At 40.6% G+C, this 19050-nt stretch overlaps 2 protein-coding genes across 8 annotated transcripts in view; one reads left to right on the top strand and one right to left on the bottom strand.

The window, feature by feature from the left end:
* Nucleotides 1-16366, top strand: part of SENP2 (SUMO specific peptidase 2) — a 33093-nt gene extending 16727 nt beyond the window's left edge. For 2 of the 6 annotated variants that reach the window (XM_044434616.1, XM_044434657.1), the window contains 7 exons: nucleotides 1031-1192; nucleotides 1519-1650; nucleotides 2797-3000; nucleotides 3131-3210; nucleotides 4265-4349; nucleotides 5583-5678; nucleotides 15277-16366. In XM_044434616.1, coding sequence (XP_044290551.1) covers nucleotides 1031-1192; nucleotides 1519-1650; nucleotides 2797-3000; nucleotides 3131-3210; nucleotides 4265-4349; nucleotides 5583-5678; nucleotides 15277-15393 — 876 coding nt within the window. In that variant the 3' untranslated portion in view covers nucleotides 15394-16366. Of the gene's footprint in view, nucleotides 1-1030; nucleotides 1193-1518; nucleotides 1651-2796; nucleotides 3001-3130; nucleotides 3211-4264; nucleotides 4354-5582; nucleotides 5679-6513; nucleotides 7402-15276 lie in introns of those variants that run through there. The other 4 variants (XM_044434624.1, XM_044434632.1, XM_044434640.1 and 1 more) reach the window with 4 other exon arrangements.
* IGF2BP2 (insulin like growth factor 2 mRNA binding protein 2) overlaps nucleotides 9845-19050 on the bottom strand; it is a 73105-nt gene continuing 63899 nt past the window's right edge. For both annotated transcript variants that reach the window (XM_044434594.1, XM_044434603.1), the window contains 5 exons: nucleotides 18918-19034; nucleotides 17107-17181; nucleotides 15868-15999; nucleotides 15502-15615; nucleotides 9845-11446 (listed from right to left, as the gene is read on the bottom strand). In XM_044434594.1, the coding sequence (XP_044290529.1) occupies nucleotides 11351-11446; nucleotides 15502-15615; nucleotides 15868-15999; nucleotides 17107-17181; nucleotides 18918-19034 (534 nt within the window). In that variant the 3' untranslated portion in view covers nucleotides 9845-11350. The remainder of the gene's footprint in view (nucleotides 11447-15501; nucleotides 15616-15867; nucleotides 16000-17106; nucleotides 17182-18917; nucleotides 19035-19050) is intronic.

The following is a 19050-nucleotide window of genomic DNA, read 5'->3' as shown; positions in this document are numbered from 1 at the left end:
AAGGAAGATGGGATATAAATCTAATAAATACTATATTGTTTCCTTTTGAAGGTTAGAGGGTATCTGGATTTCAGTGACAGGAAGGCAATTTAATTCTACCAATTTGAGAATATTATTCCATTTCTCTTCTCTGTTCTACTATTTTTGTATTAAAGGAGGGAAACTAAAAGTTGAAATCATTTTAAGGCAGTTTTAAGTAGAAATTGATGCCTTGCTTATTTTCACAGTAGAAATAGATGTCTGTTTATTCACACATCAACATATTGCAGTGAATCCTTTGCCTTTTCAAGGAATGATTCAGTTAGGCTGGAACAGGAGTCTTGTAGAATTATTCAGTTTGTGGGGAGGGGAGTTGAAGGATAAAAGGCAGTAAATGGTGACGGACTGTAGCTCAGTGGTGGAACATATGCTTTATATGCTAAAGGTACCAAGTTTAAGCTATGGCATTTTCCAATTTAAATGATTTCAAGTTGAAAGTGATGTGGGAAACCCAGAAATGCCACTGCTCAAATAGTTTGAATTGGAATGTGGCAGCTTCTTACGTTTCGCCATCATGAAACCTTCTCCTGCTGTGCTATATAGTAGTAAAGAATCCTGGGTTAGAAGTGGTTGCCTGCCCTAAACCAGAGTATTTTATTGCCATATAAAGGGCAGCAGGATGTTTTTTTGAGAGTGAGAAGGAAAAAGTATTCTAACTTGTTTTCCTTCCTCCTGAAAATTTCCCATGAAGAGGTTTTTAACAAAAGTTTCGCTTCCCTGACCTAATTCTTGCCTCAGAATACTTTAATCTGGCCTACTTTCTTTCTCCCCTCTGCCCTATTTTTCTTCTAGTTTACAAGCTAATATTTCTGCATACCATGCGAGTTACACTAAGCATTCAGAAACCACTACTTTCTGAGTTGGCCCTGTTTTGTGCCTAAATTGATAGGCAAAAAATCACCTAGTTTGGCATTAAAAGGAATGATAGTGATGGCCATGAACAAGACTGTTACATGCTTCTAGTTCACAATGGTGCATCATCTTTTAACAGGGTCTAAAAGAGCCCTTGGCAAATTACCTATCAAATGAAGTGTCACTTAGGCTAAGCCTGAACCCAGAACAATCTTTCAGGAGGTGCTCTCCAGTCGAGAAAGAAGAACAGAAATGTCTGAGCTTAGAAAAAGCTTCAGAGTGTCTTCCTGACTTTACAGAGGTACCGTTTTGTGATGGTGTTCAAAAATATGCTGATTCTGTGGTTTATTTATTTATTTTTTTTAAAGGACAAGCCATCAGACTTTTGTGTCCTTAGTACTTTATTAATGGGAAATTCCTTATATTTTTAAGGGCTCTTCTGGTTAAACTCTAACCAGACTGCCACATTTATTATACAGCATGTCGCAACAAGTTCAGGTTTGTATTATACTTTAAATGTCTTGAGCAAAATAGAAATGCTGTGGCTTTCTACACACATCCCCCAAACATGTGGGCATTTGGTACTTGCTGCTTATGAAGTTCATAGTACAATTTTTTTTCTTCTAGGATATGGAGAGAGAGATAGCAAATGTACTGAGTGATGGCTATGATGATGAAATTTTGACTAATGCCTTCAAGTTGAACATAACCCGTGGAGATATTCAGACTTTAAGAAACCATCAGTGGCTTAATGATGTGGTAAGATAGAAGTTCCCAGTACTAGCTTAAATTTTAGCATTTTATTATAGAAAAGGCTGTTAGGTTGTGTATGCTGGTCTTGAATTGTTGTGGGGCAAAACATCTTAATGTTTTAAGATGGGGTAAAGAATCATACTTGGGTGGGATGCTAGATGGCATCCCCTGATCCAGCCCTCTGCAAGTGGTATGATATACAGCCACTCTTGCCTGACATAATTTGCTTCCCAGCTCAAGCACCTAGTAGATCTTTCACCTGATACTTGGGCCAGAAACCAGGCTTTGCATGCGTTAAAAGCTGAAAGGTGTGGTGGAGGGGACTCATCCCACTTTACACGACCTGCCACCTTCCTGCAATGACAAATGAGTGTATAGAGAACAAATTGTGTTTCTGCCAACACCAGCCTCCTTTTTGTGTTGGATAAGAAAATGAGGTGGCTGAAATAGAATCAGGCCACCTTGTACTCCCATCCCCACTCTTCATTTATATTGGTGGTAACAGCAAGAATTCCCCTGCTTGCCCACCCTAGCAAGGGAATCCCAGTTGTTACTTCTGATTGGAGAAAGCAGTGAGAGATACACTCTGAGGAGGTTCCTCCAGGGAATAGGGCCTAAAGACTAAGTCCTGCCTATTGGAGGAACCTCCTGAGGTCTGAACAAGGGTGTTCTTGAGTTAAATTGAGGTTGTTTGACCAATGAACAACCACAAGTGACTGGGTTCAGATATCACCCCCTAGGTTGTTGCTGGAAACCATAATTGGCCTGCATGTTTGCCATTTGTGGCTTGATTAACCAATGAGTTGCAGCTGTTACATCCAGGCAGGGCCAATGATAAAACATTGCATCTCTGAAGACACAGGTAGATTTACTAGTCTTCTATATAGCATGAAGGTCATAGCAGTTCTCAAGTCTTCTGTAAAATTTTAAACCAAGCAATTGGGGTGGGGGGCATTCTGTGCATGTTTAGACTTTTTTAAAAAGCTCTGCCACTCTCAGCTTTGGCAGAATGCTAGGAATTACAGAAGGGTTTTTTTTCCTACCTAAATGGATATATCTTTAGTAACTTAAAAACTGTGACTTTATATTACCCTTACCAAGTAGGCATTTAATCTGTATTCTTTTTCTCTTGAATTGTTCTGGTATTTATAGATTATTAACTTCTATATGAATCTTCTGATGGAGAGAAATAAAAGGCCAGGATTTCCAGTTCTTTATGCTTTCAGCACTTTCTTCTATCCCAAGCTAAATTCTGCTGGCTATAATTCGGTAAGAAGATGGACCAAAGAAGTGGATTTGTTCCAACATGATATAATCTTGGTACCTATTCATATCAGGGTACATTGGGCTTTAGTGGTGAGTATGTGTTGTTGTTGTTGTTGTAGTATTAATATCCTGCCTGTTTCCCAGTATTTTTTAATGGGGAAAAGGTTGAAATGTATGATGGGCTGTGAATATTTGATTAATACCCTTATTTTGATTAAAGGTTATAGATACGAGGAAAAAGACCATCAAATATTATGACTCAATGGGACAAAATGGCAACAGGATATGTAGAAGATTGCTGTAAGTAGATTTTTACTGACTGCAATTTACATGAGTATACTCTTCGTACCATGTTTTGTAGTAGGTAGATTTGAATTTCTGTATAAAACTTGTAATTAAAGCCTCAAAGCTGTATTTGGGTGCCAACAAATGAGCAAAAACTCTTAAAGTGATGTTATACGAGTAATCTAAAGGTATACTAATCATCCTGGATAGAGCTGTAATTATTGGTGCATATGTGATTCTTGTACATATTAATATAAAACACTTGTTTATATTTTTATAAATTTTAAAAAATATTTTACTTTAATACACATTCAGTTTAAATGAATTAAGTAAAAGAGTGCACTTTATTAGCCTGGTTTCCATGTAATAGTTGACCCATGGTTTATTTTAACTATGGGTTGTTGTTGTTGTTTTGGCCCTATCCAAGGTTTGTCTAGCAGATCATTGAACAAACTGGTTTGTTTTCTCAGGCCCTTGTTTCTTTTCCCTTCCTGTATCCTAACTGCCTTTGCAATATTGCAGTACTGGCATATAAAGAAGCTAGATTTTTTTAACCATCTTTATGTTGCAAAACACATCATGAACATCTCATGATTCTGAATTTGCATATTATGACCATCAATGGTTTAAACCCATAGTTCACAACACAACACCGAACCATTGGTTCTGTTCATGGGTTGTGCATAAGTAGTAACACATAACTAACCCATAATTTCAGGTTCACATATGACAACAAACCACATTTTGATAAACCATGCTTCATTAAACTATGGCTTGTTATATATGAATGAGGTTAGAGCATATGACAATAATTGAATTAAAGTTCTGTCGATAATAGCTTGGGTGTGTGAAGTAACTATTGTTGCAGTTGTGTGAGGAAGCTCTCAGAAGCTGTTTGGGGTTATGTAAATTAGATAGTTGATCCTGTAGGAAGAACTGGGTAGTATTTTCCTCTGCTGCTGAGTACAAAAATATGTATGGCATGCAAAATTTTGCTAATTCTGAATAGTGATAAATTATGAATTTAGGAGAATATTGACCAATATATAATATGGTTTTTATTGAACAGACAATATCTGCAGGAGGAAAGTAAATCCAAGAGAAATGTGGACATTAACGCTTCATCATGGACGCTTTATAGTGTGAAATCAGATGTGTGTGAGAGACCTGCTTTTGGCTTTTACAGCTTCAGTGTGCATTTTAGCATTATTATTTTTTTTGTAAAGTGTTGGTTTGAACATAAACCTGACTTAATATAGGAACAAGTTACAGGCCCCAATCCATCTCATCTTCACTGAGCCACTGACGACAGTGTTTCATTTGTGTTTTCTTTGAATGACTGTGGCATCTAACATAAGGAAAAAGTTGTGAACAATGATCAAATTACCAAAATTGCTGTGTAGGGGGAGTTGTTGGACAAGATGGCATGTGCCAGCCTGTCTTCCTTACATAACAGAATTGTTATGTCCAAATGGTTCCAAATAGTATTGGGACAATACAAACAAGCATTGAATAATACTCCAAGAAGTGTTAGATTTTCTTTCGTATAATTTTAGATTATTTTTCTTTAAAGAAAAATGTTAACTATCTTGAATTAACTCAATATGGCAAAGGGTCTCAATTTTAAGAGGTGTAAATTTCTTGGAATGTCTATTTTCTGGAATATTCCTTACCTTGAAATAAGTACTATAGCCCAGGAGCAAGACTTCTATAAAGCAAATGTGTTAGTCATACGAGATTGGAATGGGAAATATGAGTAATAACTTCTAACTGCTGTGTTGGTTTGGTGGTCAGGTATAGACTAACCTTATTAGAGCCTCCTTAATTAAAAAAAAAACCTTATGGCACCTTAAGGACTAAAGACTAACAAATGTATTGTGACATAGCTTTCCATGGACACTTTCAACTTCAACAGGTACATGAAGTGTTAACCTTAGTGTGAATTACTAAAGTCCAATTCATAGAGACACTCCGGTCTATTTTGTGTGCTTTGTACAAGGACAAAGATTTTTTATCAGCCGGCAGGCTCTTACTCTGTTTACTATTCCAGTGATGCCTATTTGCAGCCAATGTTTTGTGAATGGCAACTATTACCAGTCTGAACTTCTTGCATTCTAATTCTTCCTGACCATGCAGTTTACATTCCCTCATGTGCATACATATCTGTTAATTTGAATTAACACTTAATGCACATGCTGAAGCAGATGGATTGATAGAATGAATTTGTTAGTCTTTACTTTTTGAAGGTGCCATAAGACAGTTGATGGACCAACAAGATTAGCACTCTGGAAATATTTACATTTTGATAACATGCACTTTCAAATAAAGTAAAAAGGAACTAATCTATATTTCTTTGGATCTTTCCACATTTTTCCCCTGAATCTTAGGAAATCCCACAACAATTGAATGGCAGTGACTGTGGAATGTTTACTTGTAAATATGCAGATTTTATCTCCAGGGATAAGCCCATTACATTTACGCAGGTGAGTGACGTTTTAGGAAATCCCTTTCCTTTCCTCCTCCTCTGTCTACACTATTCTGTTCATAGCTAGTGCTGTAGTAGGTCTTTTTTGTAACCTGTCCCCCCCCCCCCCATTTTCATGGGGATGTGGGTGCTTAGTCCATCATGCTCAATTTCTATAAGCATCTTGATAGGAAACATTTGCAAAATTCTTGCCCTTGACACACATGCTGATAGTTCAATTATTTCAAAGAAATGTAACTTTGGAGGTGAAGGAGAGAGGAAACAATAATGGCATTAAATGCTAAAATAGTTGACAGAGCTTATATAAGAACATAAGAAAAGCCATGCTGGATTAGACCCAGGTTCCATCTAGTCCAGCATTCCGTTCACACAGGAGCCAACCAGCTCCCTGCGGATCCTTCAGACAGGATAGTAATACAATGCTCCCCTTCTGTCCAAGTACCCCAGCAACTGGCATACATCGAAACAGTACTGCTTCCACTGTTGCAGGTAGCATATAGCCTTTAAGATTAGTAACCATTGACAGTCTTCTCCATAAATTCACCCCATCCCCTTTTAAAGCCATCCATATTGATGGCCATCACTGCATCTTTTGTAATAGCTTATTTTCCAAAGTTTAACTATGCACCATGTGAAGGACCACTTCTTTTTATCAGTAAAGAATCTCCCATGAATTAGCTTTGTAGGATGGACCCCCATGTTCTAGTATAAGGGGATGGGGAAAAAATGTCTCCCTCTCCATTTTCTCCACACTACGCATGACTTTTCATGCATTAAGGCGAATTTTGCCAAAATAAATGTATTGTGTATTCAAGGCATTTTTCTTTTTGCAGTGTCACATGCCTTACTACCGTAACAGGATGGTATGGGAGATACTTCATCAGCAGCTACTGTGACACTAGGCCTTTGGTGTGATGCACTTGCACAGCATCCTCATTTGATGATAATGTAGTTGTGTTATTAGTTGTACCTGTCTAAAGGCAAATTTCATATAAAGATCTTGTTGAATTCCCATTTCTGTGCAGAGGCATAGATCAAGAGGCAATCATTTGATCCTGAAACCCTCCCTCCCTAAGAGAAGAATTCAGCAGTGAAAACTTGTTGATCATGTTAGCAAGGACTGTCCAGAAAAGTGGTATCCTACTAAATATTAGATGAACAAGGAGTGACCTCAGTGTCATAAAGATGAAAAGTATGTAATGCCATCTTCCCAGGGGCTATTACATAATGCATGACTGGCATCTGGTCTGAGCATGACCAGGTTTGGATCCAAACTTTTTCTTCAACCAGCAAAGATGGCACAAGCACCTATGCCACATTCTATTTCCATTTTTGTTTTGATCTAGTTAGATACTGCCACAGCATCTGTCTGGGTACACTATGGTTCAGCCCGGAGATGGAAAAGGGTATTGGTATGCAAAAGTCTGCAAAGAGAATGTGTTAATCCATGGTGTGTGTATGATTTTCTAAACCAAGGTGTTCCCTGTTGGAAAGTGGAAATTGTATTTTCTTGTAAAACTGGATTTATAGTGATTCAGAGAGATGGGAACTTTCTTTGGATTTGTAACAAATCCACTGTAAAGTCCCTTAATCAGAATTGGTCTTTATTTAACAGAAGTATAATTTTGTATGAAACTATTTATTTGCATTCTTGTATTTAAATGGATATGTGTTGGAATGCCAAAATTTGTTTAATTAAAAATGGAAATATTTATCTAGTATACCTGGTTTAAATTAATGTGACTTGCACAGTTACCTCAGTTCTGAAAGTCAGAAGGGGCATAGCAAAAGTTGGAAGAATAAAAATGCAGTTGATGAATGGGTAAAACAAAATATTTGCTCTCAATAGCACTATTACATAAATATTAATTTGTGGGGAAGGGATAGCAACCACAGTAACCTTCAGCTTCACAATACTTACATGTCTATTACATTGAAGAAACTTTTGTATTCTGACATGGAATACCAGAGTGGGTGGCAAGAGCGGGCAATGTTAATGGGTTGTGTTCTGTGGACAGAACATGTTAACCATTCCTACCCATGAGTATTTTCTTTGGTTCATGATTATTCATAGACATGATCATAGGCATGATTATGTCTAACAATTTGTTGCTCAGTGCAGATGCCTGGTGCTTCCACAATGGGAGGAATTTGGAATGGGTAGGCTATATAGGGAACATGCCTGCCTGTGTCTACATTAAGCTTACGGTAAGTTTAGGGGAAGCACCCCTTCATTTGGGGTTTTTTTTCCTCTGCATTTGCAAAACAATTGATGCTGATGCATTAAAAAGGTATACTATAAATTGAATTAACAGTAGATATATCCCAAAGAGCAAAAGATGGCATACTTGCCCCTTTTCAGTTAAAATTTTTGATGCTTGTCCCAGGGTCAGTCCTTCAGAAATAGGAGTTGTAAAGCCTAAACATTTTCCATTCTTCAGGTAGAAGGAAGGTGTCTATCACACATGAGGTTGTGTAATACCTAATGTTGGAGCCAAGTCAATGAGGAGAAAATGTTCTGCAATTCTTAGTCAGATAATCACATATGTACATGGTATTTGGCAAGTACAGCAGTGCCATAGGGACATATGTAAAGTCTTATACTAAGTATGATTATGCAAATTTTCTTGGATTTAGCATAATAGAAGATAGTAAGCAAATGCTAATGCTGAAAATCTTTGCTTATGCTAAACAGAGATTGTGCCCTAAATGAAACTATGTTTGAAATAGACGGTTCTGTAATACGGAAGGGAAACCAGCAACATTTTGACAGGGTTAAATCTGCTAAAAGTTGCATTCATTCTTTCTCTAGAGTGGATTGTGTTTAACTATGGATAAACAGAACTGTTTCAGACAGGGGTCTCAAACTCAACTTACCTGGTGGCCGCTGGAAGTAGAGTCTGGGTGAGGCTGGGCCGCATCAAGTATTCCACCACCGTGGTGATGGTGGGCCGCTCAGCTGGAGGCCGGCCCGGGCACCACTGGCGCTTTGAAGGCCGCAGGGCCCCTTCCCCGTGCCCCGCCCGTCCCGGCAATTGGCGAGTTTGAGACCCCTGGTTTAAGAGGACTGTGGATAAAGACATGTTCATGTTCTAGGATAGGCTTGTTCTTTTCCCCTATGGATTGGAATACAGCTAATCAAGTTTAATCAAACTTAAATGTTTACAAATACTTAAAAGGTGTTTAGCATGCTGAAGTGCTTAGTGTACTGCACATGAAGTCTAGTAATCTTTACAATATTATTGTAAGGTAGGTCAAGTTTCTGTCTTTAGTTGAGGGTATGACTGTAGTCATATTCACAGTTACCAGGGTGTAAGTTCCACTGACCTCATTAGGGCTCAATTCTGAATAAACATGTACAAAAATGCACAGTAAGACTGGTATCAACTACATAAATCAGCTCTTTTGAAATATAGGTATCCTTAGCTGTTGTCTTTAATAGTGAGAGCAAACATGACACAAACACTATCTGGGGAAAACTTTTCTGATGGCACTACTGGTTAGCCAAAGCTTGAGTCAAATCTGCATGAGGAAATATCACACATGGTCTTTTCTGTTCACTTCAGCACATTTCCTGATGTTGGAACTCTAACTTGTAGGAAACTATGACTTGGAACAGCTATTTATGTGAAGAGTTAGCTCTCCTTAGAAGCAGAAACTCATGTCTACTGTTAGTTAGCACACCAAGATAAAGCTAATGCATTTCGAAATCAGTTACTTCCATAAGAGATTAGCTTCTTTGTAAACTTTGCTTTAGCATATGTTAATCCTTTCTGCCATAGTAAACCAAAGAATTACTTGTTTGACTACCACCTAATCTTGGTTCAGTCTTATTCTTGTTACTGCTTTTTGGCTTTATGCTGCTTTGTTAAAGTTCATTTGTGTGGAAAACCTAAGATGAAAAACAATAGGGATAAACTTTCTGGACTAGTAGTTGTGACGACGACTTCCACCATTCTTAAATGCCACTGTAACACAAATGAATCTGAAAGTCAACCAGGTACTTGTACAAACCACATCCCTTATTTCTGTTTCACATATTGACCTCACGAGACTGCACAGGATCCTCTAGTTAAAGCAAGGGACAAAGTAGAGAAGAGGGCTTGCACACTACTCATTTTTCTACCTTGAATTTGCTGTTAAATAAAACTACTGAGGTCAGGCTCTTGTTAGCTGGATATATTTTGTTTTTCACAGAACACTGTTTGAAGTAGAGAAAACTGGCATTGCAGTCTGTTGGTACAATGGTATGTTCATGGAAACCAGTATAACATCCGTTAGCACAGAAAAACTCTAATGGTGTGTGTAACTTGTCAAACTCAGGAGTTCTGCTTCAGTGTCTCTCGTACTTCTATCCTTTATTATGTTTCAAGGCCATTGATTCTCATCTAGCAGAAGGATAATACAGGATAGTCATCATACAGAATGATGCTTGCTTCCACCTGGCAGCTGTCTTTTGTCTAAATTTATTTCCAACTCATTTTTATTAAAAAAATAAAAAAATGCTCCAACTCTCAGTTTTACAAGGCATACAAAATCTCAAAAAGGGACACACAAGAGCAAGGTGCTGAGGTATGAAAACACCTGAGGTAGTTTGTTTTGTTTTTTTCTTTTTTGAAAAAAAAAAAGTTGCAATTTTCATGCCCTGGGCCAACACCCTCTTGTCAAATCCCATTTTAAAAACCCACTTCCCAAAGTATTGGTGGCAGCATCCTACATGCAAAATGTACCAAGTGTGCTGTTTTCCTGTAAGCAGGGTGAAGTATTTTTTTCTCCCCTATGCCCCCCAGGAAACCTAGATATAACTGAAGCTTGGCATTTTGATAAGCATAGTGGAAGTTGTGGCTGGGTGGTTCTTTTGTTATCTTTTCCATAATGTGTTTACTTGGAGTACTGCATTGTCTGGTGGTACAAAAGGAGAGACTGTATGCAAAAACCAGTTTAAAATCTGTGAAGCAAAGAGAAGAGCACATGAGCTGGAGAAAGAAATGCATAGAGATTTCTCTGCTAACGAGACGGTATCCCTTCTGTTGGCACTTACAGGCAATCCAAGATGGCATGCAGCTGTTATTGGTCTTCCTAAAGCCCTTCTAAATATTCATTTTTGATTCCCACTTAAATTTTGCTCTTATAATCCTACATCTTCCCCCTACTTTCTGTTAGAGATTTGTAGTTGACTAGCGTCTTTCCATTTAGTCTAGAAAAGCCTGCTTTTTCTAAAAACAAAATGTAATTGTTTAAAAAAGAAATTAAAGACTGGAGTTAGTTTAGTTAGCTATATTAATTCTAAAATATATTAATGCTGTCCTGTACAGCAGCCCATGCACTGTTTATAAAAAAAGCTTTCCTAGTATGTACACACATGTACAGAAAAGATTTTGAATGGGTTTGTCTGCAAATTTCTGCCTATGTTAGTCCAACTAAAGGGATAGCGTTGTACTGTTAGACAGACTCCATGTAGGCTGTGGTATAAGGGAGGCAGTCCCCTTGCTGGCTGAAGCCCACCCCTTCCCCACTCCCTGTGTACTGTAAGTCCTCTGCAGAGCCCCAGCCTCTTGGGCAGACTTGGATGCCTCTGGATAGTCTTTGGTTTGCTCCCTGGTCCGGTTATTCTGTCAGGTGTTGGAAGGGCTACATTCATCAGTTGTTGCTGGCTAGCACCTTGGAGCCTCATTTGCTGCGCTGTGAGGCAGGGGCTCCCTGAGGGTGTTTCTGTTCCTGCTGTTTCACCTGCTGGACAATTTCCCTGATCTTGCGCTGTGCAGTCTATAGCAAAGAAAAAGAAAGTACTTGTTAACCAACTGCAAAAACAAGCAAAAAAGGACAGGACAGGATATTTACCCATGATTCTTCAAGGGGTCATTTGTGAACTCACACATGTACACCAGTGCACAGCAATCATTCAAAATGGTGGTGTAGTACAGAATGAAATTCAGGTTTCTCCCACCCACCTCCGTGTGTAGGATGTGCATGGCAACTACTGAGCTCTCATTTCTGAGTCTGCTACAACAGAAGAATAAAAGGGCAAAGCATCAAAGTGAAGTGGAGGGAAAGTTGTGTGAATTCACAGATGACCACTTAAGGGACCAGTTACAGGTAAGCAGCCTATCTTCATTGTCTGTGTCATTCACACATAAGTTATTGAAAAGCAAGAGACCAGAGAGAGAAGGAAGCTGTCGCCCAGAACCCTAGAAAGAACTGCCCTGCCCAAGGCTGCATCTGCATGAGCCCTATTATCTAGGAAGTAATGGTGATGAAAGCAGACAGTTGAGCACATATTGCGCCGCTGCACAGCTGAGGAAGCAGAATGCCTTGAAGGAACATGGGAAGATTTTATGGCTGTACATGCATGGCCACATACCAGGATCCATGGGGGAGATGCAAGCTTATAAATGCAAAGTATGGTGACATCACCTTTTGGCAAAGGATTGTGAGGACATCGAGTGCTCTTCTAGGGGGACAGATAAAGGAGATGTTCAAAAGGATGATATCCAATGTAAATGGAAGACATGTCTAACGAGCAAAAAACTGAGTTCCAATAAGGAAGTAGGCTGGGGAAGAAAGTAACGCAATGTCTGAAGCACACAGAACTGTGAAACTACCCTGGAGTGGAAGAATAGTCAGTGCGCACAGCTACCTTATCTCTGTGCAATATTCAGAATGATTGTTCATGCTGAAGCACATGGAGTTTGCTGCATGCTGAAGTTTGATTGCTTGAAAGGAGGAGTGGTGTTTCAGGAAATGCATGTGTGCCTGCTCTGTCTGCAGGTAATAAATGTGGGTACAAGTGGAAACATGAAGTGTTCCTATGAATTGTATTTGAGAAATTATGAGACAGGACTTCATTGATCTGTAGGCTAGGGATTCCAGAGATGACCATATTACAGTGATGTGGATCTAGAAGCGTTGGAATGAGAAAGGAATGAGGAGCCTGTCAAAGGATGGAAAAACTGTGATTGATTGATTGATTGATTGAAGCTGTAAGTATGTTGGTTTTACCATCATGCATTTTCTAAAGTTCCTAGGTTGTGTCCAGGCCAAACAGGAGAACTGAACTAGAAGCGCTAAGGAGGCAGTGTAAGACAGATTCCCTTGATGCAGGGGAGAATGAAGGAAGTATAGTAATTTGGAATTTCCTTGAATAAACATGATGATTGATATCTCAGAGGGCAACTCTACTTTGAAGATCTTCATCCTTTCTTGGGACAGAAAAAAACACCTGATGAACTTTTAGCAGAGGTGATTCATTCTAGTGTAACTTTGCTTGAAAGCATACCAATTTCTTCATTGAGGACTGGAGAAAGCTGAGTGATGTAGAATATTCTTATAGGAGAAGTGCCTGCAAACTTAATGTAATAACCCTAGTGATGGATAGAAGCCATGTATCAGTTGTGATGAATTCCCAAGCAGCAAGGAATGGTTGTGCTGGGATTAAATAAAAGGTTAGGGTTGGGACAGTCCTGTGCAAAAGTCAAGAAGATGCTTGGATTGCTTAGGATGCTTATTCTAAACTGATTGGCAACGTTTGCCCTGAAAGGGTTATTTGCATTGAAAGGAAGTATATGAACTTTGTTTAGAGGGTCTATTTGAAGCTGAATCGGGTTGGTGGTGTGCTAGTCCCTGGCATTGCCAAAATGGACAAAGGCAGCTTGTGGAGGCTAAAGAGGATATGATCTCATTCCCAACTTGCAGGTGAATGTTTCCATTTTGTGAACATATCCTGAAGTTTCATCCACAGAAGCACTGAAGAAGCCTTTGTCATCTCTAGCCTCCTGGTTAAATCTTGTCGCTTGAAGCCTAGCATGGTGGTGTAGCGGTGCTGAAACTACAACCGGCTATACAGTGAGCTGTGTTGATTTGTTGGCTAGCTTCTGCCTAGAGTATCATTGCCAGGCTTTATTATGTCCACTAGAAGGCAGTAGATAAAGATTGCAACAATTTGTAATTAGCTATGAGTAGGGCACAGAAGAGTAGATCCTATACGCTACTGAGTTAATTTTCTCCACTCTTATTGACAGGAATAGAGTGGGCCTTTTTGTCTAGACTTGGACTGGGATGCCTCTATTATTATGCAATTTAGCATGGGACGTTTAAAAAGAAAAGAGTAGTCCCATTCCTGAATCCACTATTGGCTCCTTCATTTATATATGTAGGGGAAAAGTTTTGACCATAATTGCTTACATGGAAGAGCGGGGAGCTACAGGGGAGGGAATCCTCCAACATACCCTGTGGGACAGGACTGACAGATACTTTATCTTTAATCCCAAGCATTTTACCTTCACTGTATGTGTTCTGCATTGGGCCTAATGTAATCAGATGGAGAAAGAGGGTTTGGACGCCCCCCCCCGCCAAAAGTACTGACATCTTCTCCAGATAATGTCACAAAAGAAGAGGATGATGGACCAGAGCAAAAATTGCCCTGTCCTGAGAAGTGATCTTGGGAACACAGTTGGTAGGTGACTGTAGGTAGTTCCAGTGGCTTGTGCAGTTTTAACTTGTAAAACTGTTGATGATGTTTGGAGTATGGTAGATAATGGCATGACTCCTGGGAGTTTTGAAAGGATTCTATCTTGGAAGAATTTGTCTGGAAGAAAGTACAAAAGCAAGCAGCATCCTGGTAAATTTAGGTACTATAGTAGTTGCTGCCTACGGAATGGGAGGCACTAGGATTAGGAGAACAAGAATTTTGATGGTGTGAGTAATAATGCCCAGGCATTATTATCCCTATAGTCATGTCATCACTGGGATTAGGCATGATGCTTTCATGGTGGAGAGGAGTGGTGTGAAGAAGTTCCACTGAAGTAACATCGTTGATGATAGTCTCATAACATGTGCTGGTGTCAAAGAAAGCTCCCAGTGAGGCAGGTGGCATTTCTTGGTAGCTAGGAGATCTAATCTTTATGTGGAGAATAATTCTTAGGAGAAGGCTGGTAAGGGCTCAGGGGAAATAATTCCCTGGATTTGCCTTCTGATACTAACCATCAGCCACCTTCCCTCACCCCATACTGAATGTCATCTGAGGACATGTGATCCAACAGTTTACATTTTCTCCAGAACTGCAGATGAATAGTTGTGCAACCGTCAGGACTGAGGGTGGCTGCTTTAGTGTGGGTATAGTTCTTGGCTTGCCATCCAATTATATCCCGCAAGCAGTCTTTTTATTCTTTGATCCTGGTGCCCAGGGATTGGTAGGGCATTTATTTTGGGACCTGGCCAGTTTGACCTTTTTGATGTTAACTGCTTGTAGCAAACAAGAACTTAGTTCTGAACGGAGCTGCTGTGGTCTGTGGTTGTTCTAAAGGTAAAGCCAAAGCCAAAAGAAGGGAAAGGATTGGTACTCCCAATACCAGGAACAGTTGTCCTGCAGTGCTTTCCATGGTGCTGTGCGAGACTGAGAGCGCCCAGGCCACCTTTCCAAGGATGGAGACAGTGTGCAGCAGCTGGTTCAGCACAGCTGTATCCTTCACCATGAGAGCTTGTTGCCAAAGGAGGATGCAAATGCTCTTCTATTTCTCCTGGCCTTTTTAGTACAAGCCTGGCAGTGGGTATATGAGACACTAAGTGTGCTGTCAGTTAACAGTATCTTCCCACCACAGCAGGTACACTTTCTGAAGAAGGCCTTGGAGGCTATGTACCCCAAGGAGGTGAAGAAAGGAAGGAGGAAAATCCAAGGAGAAATTGTGGAGGAGGAAGAGAAAGGGAGGACCTGGTGAGAAAATCTGCACAAAAGGCTATGAGGGGGACAGCATTCCAAATAGCTTAGAAGTTGACTTTTCATTGCTAGGCTTTCCTGAGTAAACAATATTAAAGTAGTACTTCACCTGACTGGCAAAGAAGTGACCAATAATTTTGACGACAACTTCCTCATTTTCATCAGGTGTTTGGTCACGTGGTACAATTACTTCTGCACTAGTTAAGTTCTGTAGCTCATTCACCTACAATGTTAAGCATATAGAAATATTTGGTAAGTGATCATTTTTACATTTAAACAATTCCAGACATGTATAGGTTAATGGTACTACTGCTATGCAGTGCAAAAGTGATTAGATAGCTATACCATTCATGCACAGTATATAATCAAACAAAACCAGTGGAACGTTGGCTCCCATTTCCTTTAGATAACAAACAATCCCCACAGGTTTTTTTAGGCTATTTCCTTTGACCCTGATATGAACTGCCCTACATACCGTTTTGCCGCCTTTTCCTATCACACGGCCTGCTGCAGAGGAAGGCACCTTAATATGAGCTTCAAGCTTTACTTCTTCTTTTGGATTGAAAAAGTTTTCCTCTTTCAGTTTCCCAAATATTCGTCCTTGGGCCTAGGACAACAAAGAGTTGAGCTTGCAAATTTTCAGCTGAAGTCTAATTTATAGTCATCCTAGCATAAATCCATAAAGATGATGTGAACTCCTAAGAACTATTTTTGCCCTCTCAGGGAATTAAGAAGGAGTGGAGTTTCTGAATGAGAGTTAGCTGAAGTGGTCCAAACCAGTAGGTATATCCCAGATTCACAGTGCAGTTCTCCTACATTGCGTCCAAAACTAAAGTTAACTACAGGGGGTAGTGAATTGCTCCAGAGCTTATTTTGGCACATTGCAGCAAAGACAGTGAATATGTATACAACCAACAAATGCTGCTTTGCTTTTGTTAATATATGGATCCCAATAAAACCATTTTGCACCTTCACAATGTTGAGTACCTTGTGTACATCAAGTAGTAACAATGCCAATTTAAGAAGCCATTTTGATTCCATATTGTAACACAACAAAATGCAGGAAAGTGAAAGGGGGTGTATGATTATTTCTGCAAGGCCCCATATAGGATTGCATGGGCAGGTCTTTTGGAACTAGCGGATATAGAGAAACTATCCTGTGCACACTTTCCTGGGAGTAAGCCCCATTCAACACAATGGGACACATTTAATGAGGAAACATGCGCAGCAGCCTTCCCCAACCTGACACCCTCTAGAACTGCCAGGCTATATTTGCATATTCCCAGCTGCTGGAGTCTAACAGATATGGAAGTTGCCAAATTGGGGGAGGCTGGAGTATGCAGCTGCACTGTCAAACCTGAAACACTTGCTGAAAAAGCAGCAGTATTTGAATAAGGGGAGAGGCTGAAGCCGGCAAGTCAGTGCCGTGAAGTGCTACTACCCTCGAGCTCTCTCTCTGTGTGTGTGTGTGTGTGTGTGTGTGTGTGTGTGTCACAGTGCTGAACACTATTGACTGTGTGAATTAGGAGTTCCACCACACCCTGTTACTGGGGTTAAGAGCAGCACCAGCTGCACCCATAACTGCTTAACCTTACTGAGGGTGGGCAATGCTGGTTCTCTTGGACAGCTGCCGTCCTGCTGTCTTCTGTGGCTGGTGTGTGCCTGCAGGGCCTGTTGCTTTGCACTTCATGACACAAGCCTGCTACGCACTGACCTTGAATTGCGCTTCTGGAGGCCCAGTGATGATAACCATCCTCTCACTGGCGTCCGGACTCTCGGCTGGTGCAATCTGTAAGTCACAAAGAACACGAGAAGAAAGACAGAGTAAACTTGTCCCAGCTTTCCACCCCCACCTTGAAAGATTGCATAGCTCATGCAGCAAGGCTAGACTACTGGATCCTGATAAATAGCTCCTGAGGTCAAAGTTCATTGCTCATTACAATGCTAAAGGTATATTATTTTGACTATTCTTGTGTAGACTGGAGGACGCAGCCATCTCTGAGTTTTTTACAGGCCCTAACCTAAAGATAATGCTGATGTGCCATTGTTTTGCTGGGTTTCATTTGGGGGGGGGCGAATGCTTCAGGGATGGAAAGGGAGAAATTCTTGCTGAAATGCTGCTTTTCACTGCCGACAGCACAGATTCTTCCCGTCTCTCAGCAATCACTTCAACAGGAGAGAGGGGTGGGGGCAGAATCATGCAGCCCATGTCACCACTGAGGTGGCAAATGCCACATCACAAAAGGTTACTCACAGGGAGATTGAGATGACTGCCCCACTTTTTGCTCCTGTTTGCATATTGCCTACAAGACCACAAGAGGGGGGAGGGAAATACCATTTTGCAAAGGGAAAAAGGGAAAACAATTTCTCTCAGTGTCCTCCCACCCCAGTTCTGCTTCACCACTGGTCAAAGAGCACTCAGCCAGGTTTTATAACTTGAAGGTCTCTTTCTGTGTTCAACACAGAAATGGTTGAACCCAAACACACAGAAGATGAAACCTACATAGGAGGCTGACTGTGTATTAAGGTCAAATGTAACTCAGCACTGGTAGAACTGAGAATATAAACTGGATAGGTTCAACAGTATTTTAGGTGTGTCACTGGCTATCTAAATGTACCAAAGGTTCTCATTCAGGATGATTCACACAGAGACTTCACTGATTGGCTAAGTATAACCTGAACTTTACTCACTTGTGTCCTGCAGGACTGGTCAGGTCTACTCATCAGCAAGCCCTGAGTCAGGCTTCATTAATGAGTCATTTCCCAAATAAACACCACCAGCTGTCTTGAGTGTAAAATCAGCCTTTTCTAAACCATCCTCCATTAGCTTGAGGTTTAGGAAATATCTGGCTTCTGCTAAGGTGCCCACAGTCAAGATCTTTGGCTACCCCCACTGTTCACTGTCCCTTTCCTCAATGCTACCCAAAGTTCTTTGAAGGAAGGATGGAGCACAAATGAAATTCATGAAAACAGAGGAGGCGGCAGCATGAGAAGGAAGCACTTGTTTTTCAGCAAGGTACAAAGAACTAACTGCACCTGATATGATCGGCCTTGGGCTGAAGGAATTAGAGCCTGTAGTGGACACAGTCCTACAGTACTTGATTTCTGTGATGTGAAGCATAAGAGACTGGAGGCAGTGAAGTGCAGAGGTGGGACCTATGAAGCCATCTTGGGTTTCTCCAGAAGCCTGGATAATTCCTGCTGTTATCTCTGATCTTGGACTTGAGGTAAAAGCAAGTGGTAGTAAATTCAGATGGTGCTTGGATGAGTGCCGTTATTTCCAATTTGGCTGAGTGACTTTGCACTGTGCATGTTGGGGATGATACGCAATGTATGGAGCCAGGGATTTTGGAGGCACTGCAAGGGTGGCTGCTCTTCCTTCTCTACTGTGCAAGCTGCCCTCACTGAACGCACCCTGCCCATGGCAGGCCTGGTGAGTAGCAGTTTGCCTCCATCCAAATAGACTTCTCTACCCCCCTCAACCGCCCCCCCCCATAAAAGGGAAGCATTAGCTGCATTTCTTACCTTGATTGAGGCACCTGCAAATCTTGCCAGTTGCTTAATGTGTTGGCCCTTTTTTCCAATAATGGCACCTACTGCTTGTGTTGGGATGAACAAATTCACCACCTCTTGCTCTGGTAACTGTGGAAGGCAAAAT

Source organism: Varanus komodoensis, unplaced genomic scaffold, assembly GCF_004798865.1.
Source record: "Varanus komodoensis strain SLA01 unplaced genomic scaffold, ASM479886v1 scaffold1, whole genome shotgun sequence".
Taxonomy (NCBI): domain Eukaryota; kingdom Metazoa; phylum Chordata; class Lepidosauria; order Squamata; family Varanidae; genus Varanus; species Varanus komodoensis.
This window is presented reverse-complemented; position numbering and strand designations above follow the sequence as displayed.